Source organism: Ipomoea nil, unplaced genomic scaffold, assembly GCF_001879475.1.
Source record: "Ipomoea nil cultivar Tokyo-kokei standard unplaced genomic scaffold, Asagao_1.1 scaffold3069, whole genome shotgun sequence".
In the NCBI taxonomy this organism is placed as follows: domain Eukaryota; kingdom Viridiplantae; phylum Streptophyta; class Magnoliopsida; order Solanales; family Convolvulaceae; genus Ipomoea; species Ipomoea nil.
The window spans coordinates 6,142,902-6,158,764 of NW_017619497.1; the positions used below are offsets into that span (position 1 = coordinate 6,142,902).

The window sequence follows — 15,863 nt, forward strand, 5'->3', positions numbered from 1 at the left end:
AATTGCACTGCTCAGTTTGTAAATGTTTTTAATATATACGGAGTATATATATGTGTGTTGTTATATATAAACAAATATCTATACACTCAAATTCAATATCTTCAAATGGTATTTAACTATTTATGATTTTTTTTTAGAAGAAGAAGAATTTAATTCATTAAATCAAATAAAAGACAATCAACAAGGAAAATGGGAGGATTGTCAAACCACTCCCAGCAACCTGACATACAAACGACTTCCCGAGCAACCATATGGGCAACACGATTCACAGATCGCTTCACAAAATAAAAGTCTACACCATTAATCATTGATGGAACTTCCTTAACATCATCTATAATAAAATCAAAAGAAGAAATAAAAGAGTCTGACATAAAGCATAATAATTAATAAACTAACTGAGAGTCTGTTGTAATATCAGCGTCTCCCAATCTTGTTCCCTTCAACCAACCAAGAGCCTCACGAATACATACCGCTTCAGCTTCTTTGACACTATATTCCATCAATCCGCATACCTTTGGCAGCAAAAAGCTACCACAGTCGTCTCGCAACATCCAACCTAACCCCATAGCATTATGTTCAACATCGAAAGCAGCATCAGTGTTAAGCTTTATTCGTCCAATTTCCATTTTGTTTGACTATTAAATTTTGTGTTGCAACTTACCCCGTCGTTAGCTGCCTTCCAATTCAACAAATAAGGGAGCCCCATTCCATATTGTGTCATTCCTACTACCCCATAATCCCTAACAAAGCATTTCAAACTTGCATTTCAAATCATCATTAAGGGTAGCCACTGGACAAGATTACCTTGGCCACAAACTAGCAACATTTGGGCATTCCATAAATAGTCCACGTCCCATCATGTTCCTTGTTCATTGAACAACGAAGAAATTAAACGGCGGCTTCGACAAATTCGCATTTGTTATACAAAACTTTTGAAATTTTGGGCATATTTATAATACTTGAAACCTCAGTGGACCAATGTGCAATTAAAATATTTCTAACCGGTCCTTATAAATACCTATATTTCAAATCCAAAACCCCCCAAATCAGCTCCTAGAACATTCAATTAAACACAACACCGGAATCGAATCGACACAATCAGTCGTACATATACGCCGTAAAGAGAGAGCCATGGCGGAAGGCGGAGGAGAGGGGAAGAAGAGGGTGGTGGTGGAGTCGTTGGGATGGCTGACGGAATCCACCATCATGCCGAAGAAGCACCGCCCCATCGACGGCGTTGGGGCGTCCTCGATCCTCGAGCTCAAGGCGCAGCTCTACAAGTCCCAGGAGGAGTCCAAACGCCTCTCCAAGGAAACGGTCACCGCCGCCGATCCACAATACTCCCACCTTCAAGTCCACCGCGCCAAGAATAAAATTTCCGCCCACGACCCCTTCTCTGCAAAGAACTCCGGCGTCGATGCTCGAGCCGCCAAGTAAATTTCTCCTTATTGATTAATTTATTTCCTTTCACTTTTCCGCGCTTAGTGTTTCTAGGTTTTGATAGTTTGAACTGAAAAATGATAATTTTTTTATTTGAAAAAGTGTCAAATAGACCTCATGCTTTTGAGCAATTGGGAGGGGAAGCCCCGCTAGACTTAATCAGTCACTCTTTGAACAGTCAGGATCCCAAGAAAATGCTCAACAATAATCTCATTCACTCCATTTGGGTAATTGAACATACAAAATATGCAACTGAACCATCAAGCAAGGAAAATATGTGTAATTGGAACATTTTTATGATTTCTTTTAATGCAATTTGAGTTACAAACATTTGAATCTTTACATCTATTAGAACAAATTGAACAAAATGTCTCAATTGCATATATTTTACTTTGTCTTTTATAGTTTGATTGCACACTTTTTAAGTTCAGTAACCTAATTGCACAAAAGCAAGAAGATTGATGGCCTAATTGACACTTTTTCCATTTTTATTTAATAGTAATTGCTGGTAAATTATACCGTGTCAAAATTAGTGTAATTAAAGGATTCTGTTGGAACTTTGGTTCTAATCAAGGTAATGATGCAATGAAAAAGTTTCTATCTTGATATCTTAATCAACTAATAACCCCTAATACATTTTTTTATCTGTTGTTTTTTTTTTTTAACTTTCTTTTGGAGAAGGTAATGAAAAGAGATCTTTGAAGTTTCATGATCAACTTAAGGATCACTGTTCTATATTCGGAAAATGGAGTTTTATGTTTGATCTTGATTAACATTGTTGTGTCATTTCTCTGTAAGTAGGCTAACATTCTTTCAAATTTGAGTTGAAAAATTCCTCTCATATTCATTCATGTGTTTATTTGAATTTGTGTTTGAGTCTGGTATTTGTAATTTCCCAGTCAATAATTGTTTGCTCCGAAATATGTATGCATACTGTGAATTTGCAACCAAATGCTACATGGAATGATGGAATGCATTTAGGGTGAATTGATCGATGAAATTGGGCAACTGATATATAGACATCATTAGCATACCGAATTTCAGACCATCTTGTTTTTACAATATTTGAAGGAACTCTGAGAAGTCGAATCATTCATATATGCTCTTCTCTTTGATGTTCAACATTCTAGCCGACCCTTTTGTACCGCATATTTATATGAACAATGACTTTGCACTGATGTATGCTGGTGTATTTTAAGGGACAAGCTTGAGCTGAAAGCCATCAAGGATGGGGCTACGAGCTATGCTGCCCTGGAGAGAAAGGCGGAGTTATATGATAAGCTAGTGAGAGGAGAGCTTCCTGATGAAGAAGAAGATGAGAAGTATTGTGTTGATTTCCTTCGCAAAGGCCTAGAGCAAGAAGAGCCAAAACAGCCTCAACAACATGAGACTTCGTGCTCTGAACCACCAGAGGAAGATGGAGAGGACGATGGCTCTATACCAACTAACACAAGAGCTCCAGGACTTGGGCGTGTGTCAGCCACAATGGACAGAAGTGAGCATAAGCGTTTTGTAATGTAAGTATCTTATCCTCGTACAGTTTGCTGCAATCTTGCTTTTCCTTTTTTTAAAAATATTATGTTCATGAATTTCCATTCTGTGAGAGTGTCTCTTTCTCGGTTTCTCAAGAAAATATAGGCACAATAGAAGGCCGGAAACCTGCATAAAATATACCTTAACCGCTGGACAACTATTGTCTACTTCCCAAAAACTTAAAATAAGAAATCTGCACTCTCAAGAAGTGCAGAAAAGCAAATTGACATCTTTCATTGAACCTCGTATCTTTGCATTCTGAGTTTACTTATATTGTTTTCATGGCTGTTCAGGGAAGTTCATGAAGAAGCGAATCAAGCAAGGCAAAAAGCATCTGAACTAAAAGTACGTAGGCAAGAACAAGTTGCTGCTCGTAGAGAGAAACTGAAGCAGGCGTATCTGAAAAAGCAGTGCGAGAAATTGATTGCTCAAGCCAAAGCATCACAGTGAAGTAAAGATGTGAAAACATCGAGAAGCTAAATCATTGATCAATCGTTCTCTTGAGATGTAAATTAAAACACGAGAGTTCATTTTGAAAGTAAAATGTAAACATTGTTCAACTTGCTTAAAGCTAGAATTACTTGGCTTTCATGGCTGCCTTGTGAAACAAGTATCAACCTTTCATTTGGGCAGATTTTTCTTTCATGTATGACCTTGCTGGTGTTGTTATGTCTTAAATGCAATGACATCTGAGATGGGTACTAGTAAGAAGTTATCAGAATCAAAGTAAAATGCATTTGCTGCAAAGTGACATTTATTCAACTAGTTGATAGTAAATCTGTATTGTATAAGTATTTCAGATTAATTTTTATCAAGGACTCCGTGGCCCAATGGATAAGGCGCTGGTCTACGAAACCAGAGATTCTGGGTTCAATCCCCAGCGGAGTCGTAAGTTGTTTTCCACTATACACTAATAACCCTTTTGGGGTACGAAATTGACCAAGTAAGATGCGTTTGCTACGAAGTGACATTTATTCAACTAGTTGATAGTAAATCTGTATAAAATAAATATTTCAGATTATTTTACAACAAGGACTCCGTGGCCCAATGGATAAGGCGCTGGTCTACGAAACCAGAGATTCTGGGTTCGATCCCCAGCGGAGTCGTTTGTTGTTTTCCACTTTACACCAACCCTTTTCGGGTACGAAATTGACCAATTCCTCTAAAACCAAAAAAAAAAAAAAAAACAAACCTTTATGAAAGGTTGCATTTTTGCTTAATTTTTCTATTCTCTTTAATAAATTCCTTAACATTAATTAAAAATCAAACTCTTTTCACTCAAATAACGCACAAAATCATTGAATTAAGGAGGTGGTGAGTTTGCCAAAGATTTTACAATCGAGTGGCATAACTATGACTCTCTTAAATAGAAAGTGCTTCAGTAGGTTAAGCAAGTATGGACAGTTTGATTTGGATTGATGGTGGCGGCCGGATAGACCATGTGGTGCTTTTAATTGAAAAAAAAACTGAACCATCTTTTGGGTGGTCCCTTCCTTTCAGATCCAAAATATATACATAAAACCCTCATTAAATGGCACCCTAACATGAAAAACAAATCTTGTATAGTTGTATGTATTAAGGTGTTGTAACTCATAACCTGCGTCGCATTGTCGTGCCTACTGAAATATTTTTGGAAGTATAATTGTTTGAAGCACACCATTACATCTCTTCAAGCTCATGCATGACTCAAAACAGATAGATATTTCACCATTATATAGCTATAAGGTCCCGTAGAACAAAAGAGTTACTTACCAGAATGCAAATTCTAAAAACAAAAATATTATGGGAGATGTCTTGTAATGAAGAGCTAAAACCCAAAATTATTACACGTAACAACAATAGCAAATCATAGCTCCGTGCCTCTGCCCGTGCAGCAAATTGCAGAGCAAAAGAAGATGCCTCTATGCGAGATTTTGGTTAGGTCTCCAGTGTGTGTAAGGCTGCTAGTTTGCTAAAACAATCAAGGCTTGAATGCAGAGAAGGCTACGACCGAGTTGTGTCCACCAAAGCCAAATGAATTTGAAATGGCTGTGCATATGACAGATACCCGTTAGAGTTGAAGAAACTTTGAGTTATACAAATATGTCTGTCCAAGTGAAGAAGACCGGGGAGGAGGGCATGAAAAGAAAGTATCTTACCAACATTGATTTCATGCTCCTGTTTCTTGTTTGGGACTGTGTCAAACTCCACTGAGGGCTCGGGGTTCTGCAGCGTTCAACAGATAATGACATTTGTATATCAGGAATGTTCAAACGTTTCAAATGCAAGCATGAAATTAGAAAATAAACATACAAATTGGTTAATTGTAGGATGTAGCCACCCAGTTGTAATGGCTTTCACCGTTGCAATAGCTTCCAGGCCACCAGCAGCACCCAGGCAGTGTCCGATCATGGACTGGTAATATACGGAAAAACAAAAATTTGAAGTAAAATTATGAAAATGGACACATATATATATTCAAATGACGTTCTACAGTCTTAACATATATTTTCTAAACTGACATGTCACAGTATAAGTTTATACACTAATGTAAAGATAATGTACCTTGGTAGCATTCATTTTGATCTCTGAAGTGTCCTTGAATACCTTCTTAACAGCATTGACCTCGGCTAAATCTCCGACTAGAGTCGAAGTTGCATGAGCATTTATGTAGTTCACCTGAAATGATGGTACAAAAAAGAATCATTTAGACACTCCAAGAAATTCAACAGAATAGGATACGAGTCATATTTAAAACAAAATGCTTAAGTCCAGCCTCAACTCCAAAATGACCATACTGCCATTTTGCCTTTTCATCTAGTTTTCTTACAAGCTTTGATGCCCCGTATGATTTTGCAATAAAAAGTACTCCACAAATGAGTCAATGAACATAAACTGATCAAAGAGAAGCAGAAACCTCTTCAGGTGATACACCAGCATCTTCAAGAGCACTATGGATACATGAAGAAACACCAAGTCCATCAGCTCTAGGATCAGTCATGTGATAAGCATCGCAAGTTACTGCACCTCCCAGATACTCGGCAATTATAGGTGCACCACGTTTCATTGCATGTTCCAAGCTTTCCATCACCTGCCAGCGTGCCAAGGACATCACTTAACCACTAAGTCTACTTTAAATTCGAAATCCATATAATCAAATATTTTAAAATGAGCAAACAAAAGAAGAAAGTATATAGATGTAATATATTAATTCCAGATCCAAATTACAAGTTCTGCTATAAAGCCATAGCATGAAGAAGGTAAACATCAAATGATGAATTTAATTTGAAAATATGATGTTTACTACTCCATTTAGCTTCCAGTCACAGATGTAAAATCCTATAAAAGCACATTTCTACCTCAATGTAATGTTAGTAGGAAAACCAAAGGGGGGTCAAAATCCTTACCATAAATATTTTGAGGCTAAAGGCAATATTATAACATCTGAAATTGAATTGCTAATAGTAATGGTTTTTCATTCTTGACCAACCAATAACAAAAAGTTGTATCTTGTTGGAAAAATAACACATAACAATTGCATACTTACCAATACTCCAGCTCCTTCACCCATGACGAAACCATCACGGTCTTTATCCCATGGTCTAGAAGCTGTTTGTGGATCATCATTTCTTTGAGACAAAGCTCTGCATGCCACAAAACCTCCTAGTCCAATGGGTATTATGGCAGCCTCTGTTCCACCTGCTAACATCAAATCAGCCTCACCTCGACGAATATGATTGGCAGCTGCATAGAAGCAGTAGTTGGAGGTAGCACAAGCAGTCGAAATCGAGTAGTTTGGTCCCATAAAACCAAGGTCAATAGCAAGCAAAGCAGAACCCATGTTGGTTATGGCATAAGGTATGAAAAACGGAGTTATTTTCCTGTAACCCTTTTCAATTAAGGCTTGAACACCATCAGAGAAAACTGTAAGACCACCCATTCCAGTTCCAACAAGAATCCCAGCTCGCTCCTTATCAATCTACAGTGAAAACACAAGTTACAAAATTAGAATGATTTTTCAACAGCTTCCATTATAAATACTTGAGGAAATGAATAGAATTGCTAGCAAACTCCTATTCTTAAGCATTGTTACTTTACTCTGGACCACAAAAGCCTTATGTAACAACTTCAATTCAACTCCACAAAGCTATAATCACAAAACTCCAAAACTCAATTCAAAGGTTCAGCCAAATAGAGCGGGATTAAAGTTTAAAGAACACATAAATAATAAATCACACAGATTCAGTTAATAAATGTAAGAAACTAAAGACTACTTGTATCAGAACTTATAAAGCTCAGTCCAATTTCTAAACTACCAAAAGTAATTCCCGTAAAACAACTAAAAGTTAAAATCCTTTAATAAGCCAACTAAATTAGAACAATCTGAAATAGCTAACCTTCCCGATTCCATCAGCTCCGAGATCAGCATTTTCGAGAGCTTTCTTCCCGGCAACAATGCAGTACCTGAGGCAATCGTCGAGCCGCCTGTCGTTCTTACCGTCAATATAACCCTCGGCCTTAAACCCCCGAATCTGGCCGCCGAATCGGGTGGGGAATTTGGAGGCGTCGAACCGATCGATGGCGGAGATGCCGCTCTCCCCAGCTAGGAGCTTGTCGTAGTAGGCGTCCACGTCATTGCCGAAGACGGATACGAGCCCCATCCCGGTGATGACGACGCGCTTCTTCGGGTCCTTCTCCCGCTTGGGGGCGGCGGTGGCGGAAACCACGCGGAGACGCCTGGGGAGCGGCCTGACGGCGACTCCAGAGGGGAAGTGCGACGTCGTCTTCCGGAGCGGGTCCAGCGGCGACGGGCGGAGCGCGGTGGAGTTGAGCGCTTGCATTGTGGTGGCGGGCGGAGGAGAGATTTTCGATGTGAACGAGGCGGATGCTGTAGTGGTAGTATGCAAGACTGAGATGCGTGGGACTCCAGTCCATGCTGTTTTAACTTCAAATTTTTTATAATTAAATTTAATATTATAAATTTTAAAAATTTGCATTTTATACCTGACTATTTTTAATATCTAAGTTATACGCAAAGTGATAAATTCAGTCTCTGGAAAATCAAATTCATCACTTTATTAAATGACATATTGATATAAAAAGTACCGGACTGACTAAAATCACAATTTTATACATAACTTAAGATTTAAAGATGTCTATCCATACGAGAGATCAAGTCTCTACCCGTATAATTTAAAGAAAAATATTTTTTTTTCAAAATATAAGTAAATAAAAAAAATAGTCAATATTTCCAACTTCCAAGCCTACCACTTAAAGTGTGAGTACTATGGTCCTACCAACCAAAACTAACTAAAATAATTAATAATTAAATAAATGGCCGTCCTTTTTAGGAAAAGGAAAATTACTGCTCCTATTATCCTATATTCCTATATATATACTCATATATTTTAATTACAACGAAAATTCTTCCTGCCTCCGACTCTGATTTAAAAAATTAAAAAAAAAATAGAGGTATTGAAGTAGGTGAAGAATGAAAGAAAATGAGTGATTTCTTCTAAGAGATTTTTTTATTTTTTTAACTCTTTTGGTTCGTAGACCGTTACACTTATTTTAAATTTTGTCACTGATTATTAAATTTTGTACATTTGGTGCATAAGTATCAAAATATTATCATCTTTTATCTTTTTGATCAATTTTCTACCTAATTTTATATTATTTTTCATCAATATTAATTGATTAATTCTAATAAAACTATATTTAAATGGGTGGTACCAAGACTATGTGGTCTAATGGTACCCGGGTTGGACTTTCATTTGGAAGGTTGTAAGTTTGAGCCTCAGTGGTGGCAATACTACATTGTAATAGAGCCAAGTAGTATTCAAAAAAAATATTTAAATGGGTGGTAGGCTATCTTTATTTTTACAATACCCTTTCACTTTCAAAAGCGGTCATACTTTCCTTATTTTTACAATACCCTTTCACTTTCAAAAGCGGTCATACTTTCTTTATTTTTACAATACCCTTTCACTTTCAAAAGTGGTCATACTTTCATATCATCAAATTTATAATTGTTTAATTATTTTTCGGAATAAGGGTCAAATAAGCCATTGAAGTGCACATAAAACTGCAATTGGACCACTGAACTCAAAAAACTGCAATTAAGTCCCTGAATTAACCAATAGCATGCAATTTTACCAATTTTCCAGTTTTATAGGTTTGTTACCGGTAACTTTGCCAACTTGGCTTCCATGTGGCTTGTTATTTTTTTCTTATTTAATAAATATATTAAAAACTAGTTCAAAGGTGAAGCACTTCTGCCACCGCCAGATTTCACCGACTTAAATGCAGTTTTTTGAGTTCAGTAGTCCAATTGCAGGTTTGTGTGCACTTCAGTGGCCTATTTGACTCCTGTTCCTTATTTTTCTCTACATCCTTGCAATATTGTCACACTTTCATATTACATTAAAAGTTTTTTTTTTTTTATCAATAAATATTATTTTATCTTCACAATTATTCTTTTATATCAACTATTATTTTGACCCGTGCGATACACGGAATGGAATTGTTGTCATATATTAAGAATATTTAAATCGATATATAACTATTTAAGAGTTAATTTCATCAGAGGTCGCTTATCTTTCCTGACAATTTCAAATTTAATCCTAGACTATAGTTATTAATTATTACGATTTATTCTATGTTATAATTCTAACGTTAATATTCTTACTATTATTATTAACACTTAATTACTTTTAGATATTATTTTTACCACTTATATTATTATTATTATTATATTATTATTATTAGTTTCTTTTCAAATTTTGTTAGTATATAATGGTCGTGAGGGCACACAATAATAATATAGCCATAATTAAATATTTTTATATTGTATTCCGTGAGTCACAATAATAATATAACAATAATTAAATATTCTTTAATTCTATATTCTTCTAGAATTTCTATTACCATCATTAATTATTCCCTAATTTACCATAATTAAATAATTTGACCAATTATAAAAAGAGATTATTAAATAATGCACGAGATAATTTTTAAATTAAAAATTTTAAAAATTCATTAATAAAATATAAGGTTCTCATAATTTTTTTCTTAGAAACTATTTAATAAAGTATTTTTTAAAAAAATTGGTGGGCCAAACCGCCTACGACAGTTTGCGGTGGATAGATCTCGAAAAAATACGCGATTTCAAAAAAACATTTGTCCAAAACGGACAACCGAGTCAGAAGTTACGCCTTGTCGAACTTTTGACACTTCACAACTTTAACCCAGAATTATTGTATGAATGGGGAAGTAGAAATCAATATATTTTATTGGGAAGAGAGATTTTTTAGGAATTGGGCGGGAAGTTAAAATTTCATGATTTTGTTTTTATATATAGTATAAATATATAAATTACTTTTCAAATATTAGCAATAACAACAAAAATGAAAATCCAAAATACGTAAAATTAGTTTTAAAAATTTAAAAAGTTATTCGTATTACATTACATATATAATCAAATGCAAATATATTACGTAAAAAATTGATGTAAACTAATTCAAATTTACAATTAAACAAATTACAAATTTATGTCTTTAAAATAATTTAATTACATAAAAAAAACATTAACTACTACTATATACTATTGACCAGAACATATAATATATGTACAAAAGCAAAATAATATATATATATATATATAATCAAATGAGTGCACTCCTTTCTTATTAGTCGTGTAAATAGATCTGGGCCATTAAATTAAGGTATATTAACAGGAAAAATTCGAACACTTAAAATTTGGCGTGAAACGGACAACCATTCATTTTTCCACTTAACCATTACAGCCCTCCTGTCAGAAGAGGTCTCTGAACCGTTCTTCTTTTCCCGTATTTCCTCCATTCATCGTCTTATTGTTTTCGTTATGCATAGATTTCTGCTAATTCATTGTAGCGGTGGCTATCTGAGGCGAGCGGTGGTGCAACCGCAGAACTCCGGCCAGGGTGGTCCCAGCCCTGGCAAGCACAGCGCGCAGGCGGAGAAGCTAAGGGAGACAAGAATTGAAGAAGAAGAATTAACCTTTGATTCAATTCGTATCAACAAGGCGGCCGGCCGGCAGCCGGGAGGATCTTGAAGGAGGAATAGAGGAAGATAAAAATGGCGGCGCCACCACCTCCTGCCAAAGCGGACGTGGACTTGGATAGATTGGCGCAAACGGTTACGTGTTTTTCTGAGACAATATACCGGGCAAATGGCGTCTGGGAAGGGCCTGATCCTTTGACACCCATCATTCCCCTATTCCTCGTTCAGATAATGATGGCTATATTTTTCTCCCGTATTCTCAATTTCGCCATGAAGCCATTCAACCAGCCTCCCCTCGTCGCTGAAATCCTCGTAAGTTTATGCATTATATATATATATATATATATATATATATATATATATATATATATATATATATATATATATATATATATTCATTCCATGTTCAGCGGCTAAGTCATTGATGGTGGTTGCAGAGTGGGATGCTTTTGGGGCCTTCTGCAATTGGAGGAATCAACGGGTTTCGAATCGTGTTCTTCCCGAACTACAACTTCGAGATAATAGAGACGATGGCGCACTTAGCCCTCGTCCTCTACGCCTTCATGACCGGACTCCAAACGGATCTAAAACCAATCCTGCGCATCGGCTCCAAGGCCAAGACCGTCGCGCTTTCCGGCATCATCGTCCCCTTCCTCATCGGCGCATCCTTGTACTACATCCTGTCACACGACGACGAACGCGGGAAGATGCCCGGCATCATATTCTACGGCGGCGCACTTACCGTCACGGGCTTCTCAAATCTCGCCAAAATCCTCGACATGCAGAGACTTCTCCAGACCGAGGCGGGGAAAGTGGCTCTGTCTTCGGCCACAATCCACGACTTGTCGTCGTGGGTTTTTCTGGCGCTGGGATTGGCGGCCTCAGGGGGCGCTATGCACTGGGCGATAGTATGCACTGCTCTCTACATTTTGTTCACCGTCTCTTATTTACGCCGGTTTCTGGCATGGATCATACGGAAGACGCCGGAAGGACAGGGGTATAGTGAGTTCTACATATGTTCCATGGTGATCGCGATGATGTTCTGTGGGGTTATTTCGGATGCGATGGGGACACATCCGATGATTGGGGCGTTTCTCTTTGGGCTCATAATGCCGTCGCAGGCTGTCGAGGCGGCGATTCTGGATAAGCTTGAGGACTTTGTGATGGGAGTTTTCATGCCGGTTTTCTTCGTGGTTTGTGGGCTTAGAACAAATATTGGTGTTATCGCCACCGATACCAGTTTCTCTCTCGTTATCTTGACGATAATCTTTGCCTTTTTAGCCAAGATTATTAGCGCTCTTGCGGCGACTTGCTTCTCTGGCTTGTCAGCTAGAGAGGCAATCGCGGTGGGAATACTGACCAACACCAAAAGCACTATGGCCATGATTCTTCTTGAAGTGGGTCAAGTACGCCAGGTTTTGACCACTCAAATCTACTCTATAATGGTGGTTGCGGTTCTGGTAATGACGATGGCGGTCACGCCCTTGACCAACAGGTATCGTCCCCCTGAGAACATATCGCCGTACAAACGGAGGACGATAGAGATGAAGGGGAAACCAAACGAGGAGGAGCTACGAGTCCTAGGATGTATTTACGGAATCAACGATGTTCCTCCCATGATCAAACTCCTGGAATCCTCAAAATCCACGAGGGAGTTTCCGATGAGCGTGTTCGGGCTGCAGCTGGTGGAGCTGGTCGGCCGTGCTCCGCCGATGCTGGTGGTGCACAGCTCCGCTAGGCGAGGGCCGTCGAGGAACCTCAGCCACGAAGGGGTCCAGACCAGCCAAATCATCAGCGCGTTCGACAACTACGAGCTCCGGTCCCATGGAGTCACCACTCAAGTTCTGACAGCGAGGACCTCGTTCTCAACCATGGCGGAAGATATCTGTAACGTCGCCCGGGAAAAACGCACTTCCTTCGTTATCCTCCCGTTCCACAAGCAGCCCACCATGGACGGCGACATGGAAGAGGTAAACCCGGCTATCCAGAGCGTAAACGAAGCGGTGCTGGTTAACGCTCCTTGCTCCGTCGGAATCCTCATCGACCGTGGCCATTGTCACGCTAATGAATGCGCTCGGAACATCGTCATGATGTATTTCGGCGGCCCGGATGACAGAGAAGCCTTGTCGTTAGCGTGGAGAATGATTGAAAATGAATCAGACGCCGACATCGACGCCGTCGGTGGTAGCGTGCAGTTGACCGTGGTAAGATTCATTCCGGGGGAAGATACGTCGTACAATGACCCTATGGGATTCGCAAATTATAGCAAAAGCTTCGTGAGTATAAGCATCGACCCCGACAAAGACAGAGAGCTGGATCAACAACTCCTCAACGATTTCAAATCCTCAACCGCAAACGACAACTCCGTAACTTACGCGGAACTGGTCCTGAACAATGAAGAAGAAACTACCAATGCTATCAAAGCAATGGAGACTCGGAACTATGATCTCTACGTCGTGGGGAGGGGCCGGGGAGTGGTGTCGCCGCTCACGGCCGGTCTAGCGGACTGGTGTGATTGCCCGGAGCTGGGGCCGATAGGAGATCTTCTTGTCACGTCGGAGTTTGAATCGGCGTTTTCAGTACTGGTGGTACAACAGTACATGAAATCTTCCCGGGCCGGCGTGGAAGACTCGGAGGGTTCTTCCGGAAGAATGAGCCAAATGATGGAGAATAAAGTGGAGGAGATCCCGCTGCGGACGTCGATATCGGATACTGAATCGGTCTTCCAATCATTTCCGAGTTTTAACGGGAATAAGGAGCACGTATAATCTCAGCTTTAATATACTAAAAGCTCTGCTCTCAAGTTAAGTAGGAAGACTAAAATTGTTATTCATTCCTCAATCTCATGTAAATCTCAATCCAATCTTCATATTTCCAGATAAGTTAGGTCAAAATCTCAGAGTTAATAAACATTAACAATTTTTATGCAAAAGTAGTCATTTCCGCCTAACTGCACGCAATTAGCTTCCTCCAATCCCCCAATTCAACCTCATAACATATTCCACATCTGTAAATAGTCATTCCTTTCAAAACACAATTACACAAAAGTAAATGAAAATAAACTATAAAATATAATTTCCTTTTTTTAAATAGGAAATCAATAAAAAATTTACATAAATTTCAGAAAGAAGAGGAGCATCAAGTTGTAAACGGCAGTTACATTTACAAACTTACTTAAAACTGCATAGATTTCGGCAGGCCGGATGAAGTGATGAACGCTATTTCAATTCCTTCTTCATTCATATATGGCATCCGCAGAAGAGGTAGAAGAAAGCAAGCGTTGAGATCAAAACGACGGCCTCGAAAACAGAAACTATCTTGAAAAGTACACTGTCCACGAACCAGACATGGAGGTTTAACATCCTCTTCCACCGCAACCCTGGAGATATGCGCTTCAATAATCTCCAGCGCCGCAGCCTCGAATTGTTAGTAGCACCGCTGCTTTTACCACTCATTGCGCCGCCGGCGTCGTCGGAACCTCTGCCGGAAGCCTTCTTGTTCGGCCTATTGAAGGCGAACAAGTAGCCTGGCGCTTTCAACATTGCGGTTGCTTGCAAGCGAATCGCGGAAGAAAGAGATAAGTCTGGGAAGTAGGAACTTTTGTATGAGAGTAGTAATACGGAGTCATTGGTAAAGGCGGTTAGGGGGTGAGAGGGGATATTTGGGGTTTGATAAGGGTAGTTTAGGAAGAGTAGGCTCTTTTTTAGTAACTTCAAAGTTCAAATCTTCAATACATTCTACTATTCCGCGTGAAAAAGGTGCCGTGAGACTCGTGAGTCGTGACGAAGGACCGTGGGGCAAAATTGAAAATAAAAAATAGCATAGGAAATCTTTCGTTTATAGCTTCGTTGCTAAGTTGCTAACAAATTTTATTTTTTTAAGTTGCAAATTACAACCTAACTTTTTTTTTGTTTATGAATATCATTGACTATATTATATTGTAATATCTATTCATATATCTTTTTTTAACATGTTAAAACATAAAGAGTCAACACCACATCCACTGATAATCGATTTCATGATCTCCCATATGGGAGAGATACTACATGCCATTGTTTTCGTGAACAATGAGATATAATAATTATATTTTATTCACTTAATATAATCACTCATCTTGCTTGACAACTCTATTTTATTTTCTATAATTGTACATATTTAAAATTTTCATTCCTTATTAATTTGTCTATTTCTTTGTCCACAAAAGGTGAAATCTCTCGCTCTAGACCCGACTCGACAGAATTATGAAGTCATTTCTCTTCTTTTTTTTTTAGTTGTATACTAATTAAGAACAAAAAAAAAAGGTGATTTCAATTCATATCTTTTCGGTAAACTATATTGACTTTAGAAAATTTAAATAGAATTTCAAAAATAATTAATTTTGATATATTTATTTACGATGCATACAAATTAGCTAATGCACACATTCGGATAATAACTACAGATTTCCATGGACATCCAAAAACATTTATAAACTTCTCATTTTTTTTTTTTTGGTAGGGTATAAACTTCTCATTATATTGTATATTTATTTTTTCACACTAATTAACAATTATCAATCTCTTTTTATTCAATTAATTTTAGGGAACAACTAATTTTTTTCCTTGAATCTTTCCATTTGTTACACATGATTTGAGCTTTATTTGCATTTTGATTTGACATTTGATTAACATGTGAACCATGATCAACGATGAGATGTATTTAAGGTGATAGATGCTTTTAAAGAGGCGCTGTCCTGGTTAGTTGCAAGAAATCTCAATTCGGCCAATCTGCTCACGGATTGTATGGTGTTGCGAACTACCATACACCATCAGACTACACCCATTCACTCGTATGCTGGGTTGGTAATTGACCAGTGCAAGACAATGATGTCT

The 15,863-nt window shown here is 38.1% G+C and overlaps 3 protein-coding genes and 2 non-coding genes across 5 annotated transcripts; 4 read left to right on the forward strand and 1 right to left on the reverse strand.

The window, feature by feature from the left end:
• The first annotated feature begins 1,025 nt into the window (after positions 1–1,025).
• Positions 1,026–3,583, forward strand: LOC109164569 (uncharacterized protein At4g18257-like). Its single transcript, XM_019313073.1, has 3 exons — positions 1,026–1,433; positions 2,640–2,957; positions 3,267–3,583. The coding sequence occupies exons 1-3, from the start codon at positions 1,132–1,134 to the stop codon at positions 3,421–3,423; spliced, it is 777 nt and encodes a 258-aa protein (XP_019168618.1). The 5' UTR covers positions 1,026–1,131; the 3' UTR covers positions 3,424–3,583.
• Positions 3,584–3,789: 206 nt separating this feature from the next.
• On the forward strand, positions 3,790–3,862 carry TRNAR-ACG. Its single transcript has one exon. It is a non-coding gene; the product is annotated as a tRNA-Arg (tRNA).
• A 144-nt stretch (positions 3,863–4,006) lies between these two features.
• Positions 4,007–4,079, forward strand: TRNAR-ACG. Its single transcript has one exon. It is a non-coding gene; the product is annotated as a tRNA-Arg (tRNA).
• A 576-nt stretch (positions 4,080–4,655) lies between these two features.
• Positions 4,656–7,878, reverse strand: LOC109165795 (3-oxoacyl-[acyl-carrier-protein] synthase I, chloroplastic-like). Its single transcript, XM_019314731.1, has 7 exons — positions 7,350–7,878; positions 6,500–6,931; positions 5,870–6,043; positions 5,518–5,631; positions 5,266–5,367; positions 5,112–5,178; positions 4,656–5,001 (listed from the first exon to the last, which is right to left on the reverse strand). The coding sequence occupies exons 1-7, from the start codon at positions 7,791–7,793 to the stop codon at positions 4,934–4,936; spliced, it is 1,401 nt and encodes a 466-aa protein (XP_019170276.1). The 5' UTR covers positions 7,794–7,878; the 3' UTR covers positions 4,656–4,933.
• Positions 7,879–10,766: 2,888 nt separating this feature from the next.
• Positions 10,767–13,924, forward strand: LOC109164689 (cation/H(+) antiporter 15-like). Its single transcript, XM_019313227.1, has 2 exons — positions 10,767–11,304; positions 11,430–13,924. The coding sequence occupies exons 1-2, from the start codon at positions 11,068–11,070 to the stop codon at positions 13,758–13,760; spliced, it is 2,568 nt and encodes an 855-aa protein (XP_019168772.1). The 5' UTR covers positions 10,767–11,067; the 3' UTR covers positions 13,761–13,924.
• Positions 13,925–15,863: the final 1,939 nt, after the last annotated feature.